Source organism: Protopterus annectens, chromosome 6.part0, assembly GCF_019279795.1.
Source record: "Protopterus annectens isolate FY-2018-M chromosome 6.part0, PAN1.0, whole genome shotgun sequence".
Classification (NCBI taxonomy): Eukaryota; Metazoa; Chordata; order Ceratodontiformes; family Protopteridae; genus Protopterus; species Protopterus annectens.
The window spans coordinates 1,109,339,615-1,109,352,909 of NC_056737.1; the positions used below are offsets into that span (position 1 = coordinate 1,109,339,615).

The 13,295-nt window shown below is 39.8% G+C and overlaps 1 protein-coding gene across 1 annotated transcript in view; it reads left to right on the top strand.

The window, feature by feature from the left end:
- Window positions 1-13,295, top strand: part of BBOF1 (basal body orientation factor 1) — an 872,624-nt gene that overhangs the window by 218,773 nt on the left and 640,556 nt on the right. Inside the window, exon 4 of the mRNA XM_044073629.1 lies at window positions 12,593-12,736. Within this exon, the coding sequence (XP_043929564.1) occupies window positions 12,593-12,736 (144 nt within the window). The remainder of the gene's footprint in view (window positions 1-12,592; window positions 12,737-13,295) is intronic.

Sequence of the window (13,295 nt, forward strand, 5' to 3'; positions counted from 1 at the left end):
AGGATGGGCACTCCCATCCCTCCCTGCCCCACTGTCAATCACCCCAGCTGTTAATCGAACCTAGGTTGACTAGAGTGTAGTTAGGGCTTTATCCGTCTATGCCAGAGCATGTAACTGTCTACCCAGAGTAGCTGCCTTTCCCCCAGTGTTGTTCTTATTAGTTTCTTTGTAGTGGGTGTAGGTTTCTTAATTATCTTCCATTTTATCCTTGAAATATTCTATTGTTGTGTTAAGCTCTTGTAGAGAGGAACTTGTGGAATATCTTTCTCAGTGAAAAGTCATTCTGAGAATTTTTTGAATTGTTCATCTTTGAACATGTAATTTAAAGCTTTTCTCAAAATGAGAGCCCCCAACTGAGAATAAATGTTTTATATCCAAGGCAGTTCTTTGTGGTTCAGTGTCTACATTGCTGAATGTTTTGGTGTTTTTACTCAGCATGTACTTAAGCTAGCAATATGGTATAGTAAAAAAAAAATCCCAGAAATGAAGTCATGTACAAATGCAAATAATTCATTATTATTTCCTCTTTTGAGCTAGTAAACTAGTAACAAATGAGAGTGCAGTGGGTTTGGCATAATGGTTGAAGTCTTTGCCTCATTGACACAAGGGACAGGGTTTGATTCTGATCTTGGGTTATTGGCTAGGCTTAAAATGGCCTTTCATGGCAGTTAGCCTAGTATTCAGCTATGAACCAATGAACCAGACACATTTCTCAAAGTGAAGAAGGATTCACTCCTGTCAGAATAGTTATTCTTTTAAAAGTACTGCATACACCATCTTGGACGGAATCTTGTTACAGCCCATTTCAATGAAGACCCAGACTGAAGAGCTTCAATATTAATATATAAACATTAGCTAAATATAATGCATGAATAACAAACATACATTCAAAGGGTAATACGGTCATACAAACAAAACAATAAGTAAGGCCCAACAGAGCTAGCGTCTTCACTGTGTAATACCTTACTTGCACTGGATGCTCATTAAGGATCATAGAATCATAGGAGGTTACCAGGCTAATGGCCCTAGATTCCTTACAAGCCTAGCCAAGTTAACCTTTGCTCCCAAGACTATCGATTATGAATAGGCCCTGAATCAGCACCTATTACCCCCCCCCCCCCGGGTGAATTTACAGTTTCCCATCCAGTCGTCCAAATTATGCTTAAATTGGGTCAGTGAGAGACTCTGCTTAATATAGATTGGAAGTCTGTTCCAGAGATGAGGTAACCTCTGCAAGACAAATCTGTCCCTCCAGCAAGTCCTAGTTATGTCACATACCAGGTTAAGATCCCTTGAGCATGTGACACTTGTACCGTTTGACTTGGGAATGTGTAACATTTCCATTAAGGCAGGGTCAGAGCTTCCCTTATATGCAAGACACAGGTCGTCTCTGAGCAATCTGTATGACACAGAGTAAAGAGACAATGATTTCAGTCTGCCCACATATGAAATGTGCTGGAGACCCTGAATGTTCTTTGTAAGAAACCTTTGTGGTCTCTCCAATTGCTGCAGGTGCTTTGCGAAGTACATACCAAAGGGAGCATTATACTTTATTATTGCCCTGATAAGGGAAGAGTACAGGAGGATTATAACAACCTTTTTTCTGGAGGCAATTCCCTTACTTACGAGGTGAGCAATATAGAATGCCCTTCTAACTACACTTGACATGTTGATCAAAGATAAGGTTGCTATCAACCTGCGTGCTCAAGCCTCTCACCAGTGATTGCATGCTTAAGGTATTTGCTATTTATGTAGTAGTTTGCAGAAACATTATGCATTTTTTGCAATGAGTTTGTCCATGACTTTAGCACCAGTCACTAGTCTGTGTAAGTCCCTTTTGCAGGATATTGACATTGTTAGGGGGCTGAATGACCACTCCTAGTTGCAGTCATCAGCAAACTTTGTCAGCCACAGATATTTTGTTTTTGCTTGTACTTTAGAGAAGTAAATTCCAAACAGTAGGGGTCCCAGAACAGATCCCTGTGGAACACCACTAGTTATTGGTCTGCTGGAGGAGGTAGAGTATTCTATTTTGACTGTATGAGTTCTATTGGTGAGACAGTTTGCAACCCACCTGACAATATATGGATTGATAACCAGCTGGGTGAGTTTATTAATAAAGCCTGAGTGAGGGATGGCGTAAAAGGCCATGGATAAGTCCAGGTAGGTAGTATGCACAGTTTTACCCTCATCAAGGGCTTTGGAGACTGTCTTGAAGAAGTCTACCAAGTTTAACAGGCACTATCTCTTTTTGATGAAGCCAAACTGGGTAGGGTTGAGTGTTTGTAGATTACCTATATCTTTGTTGATGTGGTCCATGACAATATGCTCCATGGCTTTGCAAATAAGGCTGGTTAGGCTTATGGGTCTGTAGTTCCCAGGGTCCATGGATACAGACCCTTTCTGCAAAGGGATGACAGTAGTTGTTTTCCATTCAGCAGGGACAAAACCCGTACTGATGCTGTGGTTGAACAAGGTAACCAGCAGTGTTGCTAATTCCTGTTTTAATCCATTAAGAACACAGCCTGGGATGTTGTCTGGTCCCATTGAGGCTGTGTATTTAACCTTACAGATGGTGTTTAAGACTAGCCCCTTGGAGATACTAGATGGGTGACAGGTGGTAGGGATGCTTTGTGGTATATGTGGTGGGGACAGGGAAGTGAGGTTTGCATTGAACCTGTCAGCCAGCAGGTTGGCTATATCCACCAGTTTTGTATATGTAGTACCATTAACTAGACGTTCTGTACAAATCTGGGATTTTCCTTTGAGGTTTTGGATGTAGTTAAACAATGCTTTATGGTTTTCCTTAGATAGGGATGCTTATTTGGATTCATAAGTAGCTTTAGAGGACTTTACAAGATATCTTATCTGTCTGTTTAAGTCGAGGAGGGTTTGCTTCCAGGTTACTTCCTATTCTTAGCACTTTCTTCCTCTTAATAGCTGATGTCCACCAGGTGGGTTTGTTTTTCCTTTAGGATCTTGCTTTGGTCCTATCAGGTATGGCAGAGTTAATAAAATTGTATCGATGCTCATATAAAGCATTAGTGTACATCCCAACATAGGTAACCTCTCCATCAGTGGGGCGAGCGGGTGTGAAGCTATTTATGCCTTCACATAAGAGGTCATAATTGGCCTTGGAGAAGTTTTTAGTCTTGTTGCTGCTGTGGGGGGTCTGGTGTTATTGTTATCTCCAACAAGACTGATTTGTGGTTAGACCTCACCAGGGAGGGCAGCACACTTGGGGTGTACAATGATCTCCCATGTTGGTGAGCATCAGATCCAGAATGTTTGAGCCCCTTGTGGGGGGTGTCAACCAGCTGATCCAGGACATTGGAGTTAACGAAGTCTGGGAACCTTTGGGTGAGAGTTTTAATACACGTATAATTAACCCAGTCAATGGACGGGTAATTAAAGTCACCCAAAGCCAGGGTGTTTGGTTGTAACTTGGTCGACTTAAGCAAGTCGAAGTAGACTAAGTGAGTGTCATGGTTCTTGGAGGGGGTCCTATAACTGGCAATGATTTGAAGAGAGTTCTTACCAACAGTTAATTGCATCTGGAGTAATTCATGGGAATCACTCTGCTTAACCACTCTAGAGGTGTATTTGTCTTTTATGAATATTTATTTATTTATTATTTATTTATTCCAGTTTGGTGACTGGGGAGGTCCACTGGGCTTGGGGGGCCCATTTTCAGTGGAGGCCCGGGGAGAAAAGCTCCACAACACAAAGTTTACTTACATGAATAGTTTCAAAGACAGTTTGCATTACAAACAACAGGGTGCATTCAAAAAAAGAAAAAAAACAAACAATTACAGTTTTGTTCAGGAGAAAAAGACAGGCATATAGCATAATAGCTAGATTTTACTGTTTAGTTACATATACAATCTACATTTGAGAGCGAGGTTAGGAAGGTAAGAAGGTTATCCAGGAGTAAAGGGGGAGGAGAGCTTGAGAGATATGGGCTGAAGAGTACAGTTGCATTTCTTGTTTAGATAGAGGTAGGAATGAAGTTGAGTTTTAAAGTTATTAAGGTTGTCACAGGTCCTCAGTGTGGCGGGCAGAGAATTCCATTTTTTAGCTAGGGAAAAGGATAACAGAAGCTGACCAGCTGGGCACTTGGGTTTTTGAACGGTAATCAGGTTTTGGTGGGTAGATCTAATATTAATACATCACGTCCCTTAGTTCCCACACCTTCAATCTGAGGTCTGAACAGGTGGAAGGAATTGTAACTCAGTAAGGCTGGGGTGCTTTCTGCAGCCTTAAATCAAGTCTCTATGACTACACAGATGTCAGCAACTTTCAAAGTAAGAACTGCTTCCAGTGAGTGCATTTTCAGATTTAGGCTCCTAGCGTTGAGCAGCATAACCTTGAGTTTGTTTTTTTGATGGTCTTAATACATTGGAAGTATTGTCCTTGTAACACTGCTTAAAAAAGGCACAATGGGGGTGGCAAGAGCCTTAGCCAGTAACCAAAATCGCAGAGGTGACAGATTAAGAACATCTCTGGCAAAGCATCATGGTCTGTTGATCATGTCATCCTAGGCTGACAGGTACTGGATCCACTTAGAATGACACCAGATACTAAGCCAATTATTGAAGTCAGTCCTTTTCTGTTTGTATTGAGGCATCATCCTGGGTGAAGTTAAAATGCTGCTTAAGGCTAGGGACATACCTGCCTGGGACACATAATCAGAGAGCTCAATATTGTCTCTATTCATATAGTCCACAGTGGTGTACGTCTCGTCATTCACACCAACATGGACTGTAATAGAGTCATAACTGTACCTGTTGTTGAGAGACTTGAGTGCGTGTGTGATGTGTCAGATCCTGGCACCTGACAGACAGGTGACCGTGATCTTTTCCTTTTCCCTGTCCTGGTGAGTGCGAGATCTGTGTTTGGTTTTGAGCTTTGCCTAAGGGGTTTGTTGGTGAGGCAATGGTGCATGAGCTATTATGTGTAGTGTGTTTAGCAGAGGATGTATTGTGTGAAATATGCTTGTGTGGGAGGTCTGTGATGTTTAGGTAGGTTTCTGATGAGGACCTCCGCATATGTAGGTATGTGTGTTGTTGGTTTGGATGGTGAAGGAGGTGAGGTGTGTGTGTGCTGACAACCTGCTCCACATCAGATATACTGACAGGTGTACAAGATAGCATGGATTCTAGGTTCTTAATATAAATGCATCTCTCACATGTTGAATTTGTGCGAACTAGAAGAAAATGGTTGTCAGTATACATGAAGCAATTGCTACACTGCCTCAGGATGCCCATGTCGACCAAGCTGGCTGGAGAAACTGTGGGAAATTGTCCGTCCATAGTGCAAGGTAAATCAATGTGGTCAGAACACAAAGAGGACAGAAAGGACTAGGTAAGGTAGATGGATAGGAGAAGAGATCTAAATAAGGAAGGGCAAGTGGGTGAGACTTGTGATGGTACCTGAGAGGCTACACTTAGTGTCCCGCCTGACAGTGGAGCAGGACCACATGAAACCTCAGAAGGAGAACTAACACTGTGCTAAGGAAAATTTGACAAGCGAGAAGTTTGCGTCTATAACCATCAATGGTGTCCACCCCTGCATGATGATGATGATGGTGAGCTACACGTGAACAAGAGCAAAGCATCTAATACAAGAAAACAGATGAAAAAGCTCAAACTAGCCCTGAACCAATGAAAAAACTCAAATGGAGCCCTGAACCAGTGAAAAAAAAAAAAGCTCAAACTAAGCCCTGAACCAGTAACCTTTAATTAGTTAGTCCTACTGTATTTCTCCTACCATGAGAGTACAGGGGGCTTCTCCAAAAAAGATATCCTAATTTTTAGTGCTCAATACACAATCAGAACTGGATTCAGCTGGTCTGAATCCAGTCTATACTACGGCCAACAGAAGTGCAATGTAACATAGAGTAAAAAGCATGATTACTTTTTTTCTTAAATTAAGTAAGTAACAGAGTAAAAAGCAGCACAGCAGAACAGATCTTTTCTTAAATTAAATAAAATCAGCAGTTGGTGCAAACTGCAGCCAAAGTGCAATGAATGCAGTAGTAAAAATGAGCTTAGCATTTGTAGTTCTTTAAGCTGATGTGTTATGAAAAGAGGAGCAGAGACTGATTTCCTCCCTCTCTGGAGCCTTTGTAAGACAAGTGCCAACCCACTCAGATGCGGGTCTTAAATATAATACAAGAACAAGGCAGCTAATACAATGAAACCAATGAAAAAGCTCACATTGGGCCCTGAAGCAATGAAAAAGCTCAAACAGAGCTAGATCTGAACCAGTGAAATAAGCTCAATGTAAGCCTTTAACCAGTAACTTTTAATTAGTTAGTTATACTGTACTTCTCCTGCCATGAGGGTACAGGGGGACTTCACCAAAAAAGATGTCCTGATTTTCAGTGCTTGATCCAGAATCAGAACTGGATTCAGATGGTCTGAATCCAGTCTATGCTATGGCCAACAGAAGTGCAATGGAACACAGAGTAAAAAGCAGAAACACTATTTTTCTTAAATTAAGTAAGTAACAGAGGAAAAAGCAGCATAGTAGAACAGATCTTTTCTTAAATTAAATAAAAACAGCAATTATTTTATTTTATTTTATTTTACATTTGTTAACTGGGAAATTCCAACTGGACCACGTCCATTTTCAGCGGAGGCCCGGGGAGAAAAGCTCCGGCATCAAGTTATACAAATACAGTACATCCAGCATAATACACAAAACAGGTTACATCATGTATGCTGAGCATAGCAATATAACAAGAAATTAATAAAAACACTCCAGGTAAAAGCATAATACACAAACAGGTTTTATCATATATGCTGAGCATAGTAATATAACAAGAAATTAATAAAAATCATATATGCTGAGCATAGTAATATAACAAGAAATTAATAAAACACTCCAGGTAAAAGAAGATATAGAACATGGGTAAAAAGACAATGTCAGTTATACATGGTAAGAGAAGAAAATTTATCAAGTAAGATTCTATAGTTAAAAGTACCCTTTCAGATGACCAAGCCTACAGGGGATAAGAGATCCAGCATGTGATCAGAGAGGAGTTTGGGGAGTTAATAGTAGTATGGGTAGGGTTATGTGATACAAGGGCATAACCAGGTACTAAGAAGGTGCGATTTGAGGGAGTTTTTGAATATGGATGTGGAGGGGGCAGTGGACACAGATAGGAGAAGAGAGTTCCAATTTCTGGCAACGGTGTAGGAGTAGAGCGCTTTCCCTGCATTATTGTTAGCCTTGGTGATGGAGAGGACAGATTTTTATTTTTCACTGGATCTTAGGTACCGGTTTGCAGTATAGACAGTAAGTAGGTTGGATAATGAAGGGTTTTTTTTCAGGATATTTGAGAATATTGTAGGCTGTGCTCAGCTGGTGATAGTTAAGTAGCTGTGGTAGCTCAAGCCATTTTAGTTCTTTTAGTGCAGCACAGTGATGGGTTCTATAGGTTGAGTTAGTAGCAAACTTGGCTATTTTATTGTAGGTCACATTGTCTGGTTTGGGTAAAGATTGGTGCTCTGTATAATAGAGTTGAGAGGAGGTGGCTTTGTGCAAGAGTGACTCTTGCTTTTTGTGAGAGAAAGGACTTATGCCTGTATAGGGAGCCTAGTTTTTTGTGTACTAGTTTTATGGTATGTGAGATGTGAACATCAAAGTGGAGATTATTATCTATTTCAATGCCCAGAAGTTTGGTGTGGTTAGAAGGGGAGATGGTGGTGCCGTCCTTAGATGTTATGGTAAAGGAGAGGGTTTTTTTTTATCTATTAGGAGTAAATAGTAGCAGTTTTGTATTTTTGGGATTTAGAATTAGTTGGATTCCTGATATCCATTTTTCTACTGAGTTAAAGGTATCTTGAGTGAGTGTATGTAGGGTGGTTGGTGCAAGATATAGTCAAAGTGCAACAAATGGAGCAAAGGAAGTACCAGACTTTCAGCTACATGGCTTCTGAATGCCCATGATTTAAAGAAAAAGCACATTTTGGAGACTGTGCAAACTAATGACAATTTTTTTTGCATTACTATAATGAAAGTAGGGTGCAGTCCTCTCCTTGTCACCAAATCAGTAACAGAAGGGAACAGGACAGCAGATTAAGGGCAAGTGTGTGAAATACAGACATATGCAAAAATAACTTGTACAGAGAAGGTTGTGCTGCAATGGAGAGCCATCTTTCCAACCTGCAGCTGCCTCTGCACTGATATTAAGTAAGGGAGTGAAGGAGATGACCACCCACTTGGGCCCAGACTTTGCTTTCCTCAGAAAATACAGCTTTAAAACATCTGTGCAAATGTTATTCCAGTCAAGTTGGAATTCACACTTTCCCACTCATTTTGCTAAGAGTGACACATTAGACTTGTGGTACAAGTTGAGCAGCACATCTTAAGAAGGCGCTCACCTGCTGCACTGTGTACTGTAGTGAGGTAATGGGATAGTGAGCTACCTATAAGATGTATGACAGCCGTGCTGTGGAGGAATGTCATACAGGCAGCCATGGCGGTGTTTTTGTCCTCAATGGTATCCTGATTTCTATTTTTTGAGGACATTTTGTTGTACTGACTGCAACTCAATCTTTTGGGGGGTAGGGGAGAAAACCTTTGTCATTGCGGAGGCTCACAATGCCTTCTCCTTGTGATTTTAGACACACACACACACACACACACACACACACACACACACACACACACACACACACACACACACACACACACACACACACACACACACACACACACACACACACACACACACACACGGTGGAGGCTAGCACCAAACAATGGCTTGGTGAGCTGAAAGCCTGCTCCTGGATGCACATTTGCATTGTCACACTGCCTCCTGCTTCATGTTCCACAACACCCTTCCACCAGGACAGGCCTGCCCAATCTTCCCTACAAGCCCCATCAAGCATCTGAGCCACCAGATGAACGTGGGTCACCCAGGCCTAATCAGGCCTTTATCCCCCTATACCACCAGTGTTGGCTATAGGTCATAATCAGAGCTTTATCCCTCTATGCCACCAATGTTGGCTATGGAAGTTTTACTTCCGTCACATGATGGGGAAAAAAAGGAAGTGGAGGCCTGATTCTGTGATAATTGCTCTAGTCATCATGCCAGTAGTGATAATGGGGATACAGAAAATTCAGGCGATAGAAGATGTGACCTCATGTGGTACTCAAACACAAGGGCCACTGTGATGAGGCAGTGACCTGGCAACGGAGGAGATGATTAAGATGCCAAGACAGGAAAAGGAGAAGAGGAAGATATGTGTGACACATTGACAACTTAAATCAGCAAATGCATTATTTATTTATTCATTCATTCATTCATTCATTCTTTGTTAACCAGGTTAGTCCCACTACACCAGAGTCCTCTTTTCAGGCGATACCCAGGGTGGTATTCATACTGACTAAGGGAAATTTGGCCAAAGTACCAGGGAATTTCCCTACTGTCTTTTTAATATATGCCAAGGGATATTTTACATCCTTCTAAGCTATGACCAAGTTAAACAGACGGGACCTCAGTGTAACATCTCACCCGAAGGACATAAATATATTGCCACTACTGTAATATAGATGAAATTGGCAATAACTAGTTACAACAAGACAGGTATGCCAAGGCTAATAGTCTGAACCACCAATTTGAAAATAAATAAATAATACCCACCCCCATCTCTGTCCCTCCATGCACCAGGATGTATCCCTTGCACCATACCTCTCAAGTCCTTTGCTCAAGAATTCTAGGCTAAACAAAAAAAATAAGGGGACAAGGACCCCAAATCAGAGACAATTCTAAATGTTACTCTAACTCACTTCAAAAATTAACAGAACTACAGGGGTTTTAGCAAAATGCATTTTCTGAACAACATGAAGTATAAAATTCTATTGTATGGCATTATTGATTTTCTGTAATCCTAAGTAATTTACCAGAAAATCAATAATTTTATGAGGCAGGACAAAAATATGAGGCAAATTCTGGGGTGTTCTACCAAATCAGGGACAGTTGAGAGGCATGCCCCTGCACCCTCTAATTGTTATACTGTAACTCTGGACCACCATATTCCTGGGAAATCTTGAACTGACAACCTCTGTGTATTGGTCTTTGTTTAACCAGTTAATGATATTCCTTAAAAGTATGATGTTAGTAAGGGTGTATTAGAAAATGGCAAACTGTTTTTTTAGTTATTGCCTAACAGTGAGTCAGTGAAAATTAGATAAAGGTTATAAACCCAAAAATAATAACTTAAAAGACTGAAATCAGTCTAATTTTATGGTGAGGACCTCACATAGTAGTTCTATAACACATAAGCAAATGAGAGATTAAGGCAAGAAAAAGGCTCTCCTGTAGTATTGTTGAAAGTACATCTCTATCTATCCATCTCTCTCTGTCTGTCTCCCCCTTTCCCTTTCTTTCTGTCCAAAGACTTATTTGGTGAGTTCCAACACTCAGCTGTACCGTCTGCCCTTTCGTAAGGGGCTGTACTTTTCAATTAAAGATATCCCGCTGCTCTGAGCAGCACTGGAATTAGATATAATATTGTCTACATCCACGTAATCATGCAAATTTTCTCACTGCATTTAGTGAAATGTTTATCTGTTTAGCATCAGTATACAATTTAGCAAAACAGTATGCTGTTATAAAGTCTGGTACATTAATTATGTATGCAGTTGTTTGAACTGTTTTGAATTTTATACAATAAATAGAACGCAAATTAAAGTAAAAAGTCAATCAGAAGTTCAGCCATTGTTTAAGCTTCTGTAGATAGACAGTGTCTTTTGTAAGAGACTTCTCATCTCAACGTTTAAGATTAACTATGAAGTATTTATAAGTCATGGAGGTGGCTTGTCTCTACCACTATTGAGAGTTTAAAATTCTATATCAAAACTGGGCTGCTGAAGAAAGTGAAATTCCCCACTTCTCCCACGCCTTGGAATGTTTACTTGATAAGAATGATGTGTGTCTAGTTAATACAGTTGCCTGGCTTTTGTGCCTCCCTCCTTTACCAGTGGTCTCTCTTTTTCTGTCTGTCTTATTCCTTATTGTTGGTTGCTTTTATTAAACTTCGACTTTGCATAATTATATTCTGCACAAATCATACTGTTCTGGAGGTTATACTTGTATCTGAACAGAAATGATTCCTATATAGTAGTGAATGCTTTTTGGAGTATATTCTCCAAATACTTTGTAGTTCATGGAGCACCATGATTACACCCCAGTATCAGTTAAAAACAACCATGTTCAGTGCTACTCTATCGTGAGACCTGATCTTAACTACTCTTAGAGGGATGCTTAACATATACCCACTATGCCAGAAAGTTATTGCTGACAGTGCCAGCAAAAAATGCTTTCTATTATTTTCTGTAACAAGTAGTACACGCTGCAAATAAATCTTCATGCACTACAAAGAATGATGCTCTGGTTTCCTATCGTAACTTCATATTATGTGCTCTTGATATGGATGCCAGGATTCATCTCTCAAGCTTTGATATTTCTTGACATCAATGTCTCAAACACATAAGCAGGTTACAATTGGAAAACTGATGATAATCCTCTGTATTCAACTCAATAAAAATTTTGTTTTTGTTCATTCTTTCTGTCGCGGAGAAGGGGGAATTCTGAAACAGGCCACTGTATTTAGAAGAGGATTCAGATGGTTATTTGTTTTTTTTTTTTACTCCCTCTACACTGTCAATGTCATGGGGGGATATGGGCAATAAAATGAATTTATTTGTTTATTTTTGTTTACTGAGAAGGCCCCACTGGGATAAAACCCTTTTTCAGCAGAGGCCCAGGAGAAAAGCTTCACATTTAACACCAGTTTTGACATATACATAAAATACAGTTACATGGTATTAGAAGGAATGCAGAATACAGGTAAATGTACATACATGAAAGAAAAAGCTTTACAGTAACTTGCATGAAACATTATTTAGAAACAGAGCATGTATATAGCTCATAGACGTGTATAGTAAAGACAGATGTAACATTGCAAAAGATAATGTATTATTAATTGATCTGTCTTTTGCATGAAAAACTATTAGTATCAGTATTTTCAGCTTTTGTAGTGGGATTTGTTGTGCATTTTAAAGCTATTTCTGCACTATATAGATAAGGACAAAATGTGACAATGTTGACTTACTAAAACGTTGATTTAGACCTGAACGTTGAAGCTGTACCATCTCAAACGGCCACAGCACTAGCAGCCAACAACAATGAAAACATTTTTTTGTGGGGGAGCTTGCATGCTGTGCTTCCTACACTCCCGTAATATTATATATGCAAACTCTGTGTTTGCACTACAGCTGAGAAAGGGCAAAACTCCAGTCCCAACCATACTGTGATCTTGCACAAACATCTAATGCTGCTGTTTGATGTTGTGACTAGGTGATTCTTTGGCTTTTTAAGATAGTGGTGCTTTGTTGCTCTAGTTTTGATTATGTGAATGTTGACATTTTGATAAATTGATTTTTCTCAGGTAGACCCAGATCTAGATGGATCTAGATATCTGTGCACAACTAACCATCCTGTCCTTATTCACTGGTGTTGCCTCAGTATCTTAGTGGTATAACCTACTATTTTTTGCATGATGTTTGCTTTATATAGATACAAGACTATACCAGGCAACTGAGTGAAATGGATGAAAAACTGAATAAGAAAGCAAATGAAATCCAAATAATTCAAGGAGAACTAAAGATGTTGAAAGACTTTCGAAGAAAGAGAGCCCAGCTATTAAAAGAACTGGATGATGTAAGTTATCTTTGAAAAATGCACAGCTTATATTTTTTCTACAGTTGAAACTTACCCTCTTTCTTTCTGAAGTGAGTCATCTTACTTATTGATCTGTTTATTAACGCATCCTAGATGGAAGCACATTTTTGTTTTTGTAGTGAAGAGTTATGAGTATCCCCTGCGGAGAGAGTTCTTTATTACATATAAACACAGAAAAGTAATTAGAAAACACTTAAACCTTTATCCCAGATAGGATTTTTGGACCAACATCCTGGAGGACAAAGCAACATATAGATATCTGAAACAGGTTCATTAAGAACATTCAGTGAATTGGTTCCTAATCACTGAGTAAATACTTGTTTTATTCAGTCTGGTTAGTATGTGTGTTTAAAGTACTATTTAGCATCATCAATAGGCTGATATATATAGTGATACTATACACCTCTTTTCCTTCTCCATCATCAGAAACTGTCTCTCTTTGCCAGTAGTACATGCCAAGGCCATCAGGCTACCAGTCTGCCCATATCTTTGCATCTTATATAAGCTGTTCATTCTGTTCATCAGAAACTCAGGGTGA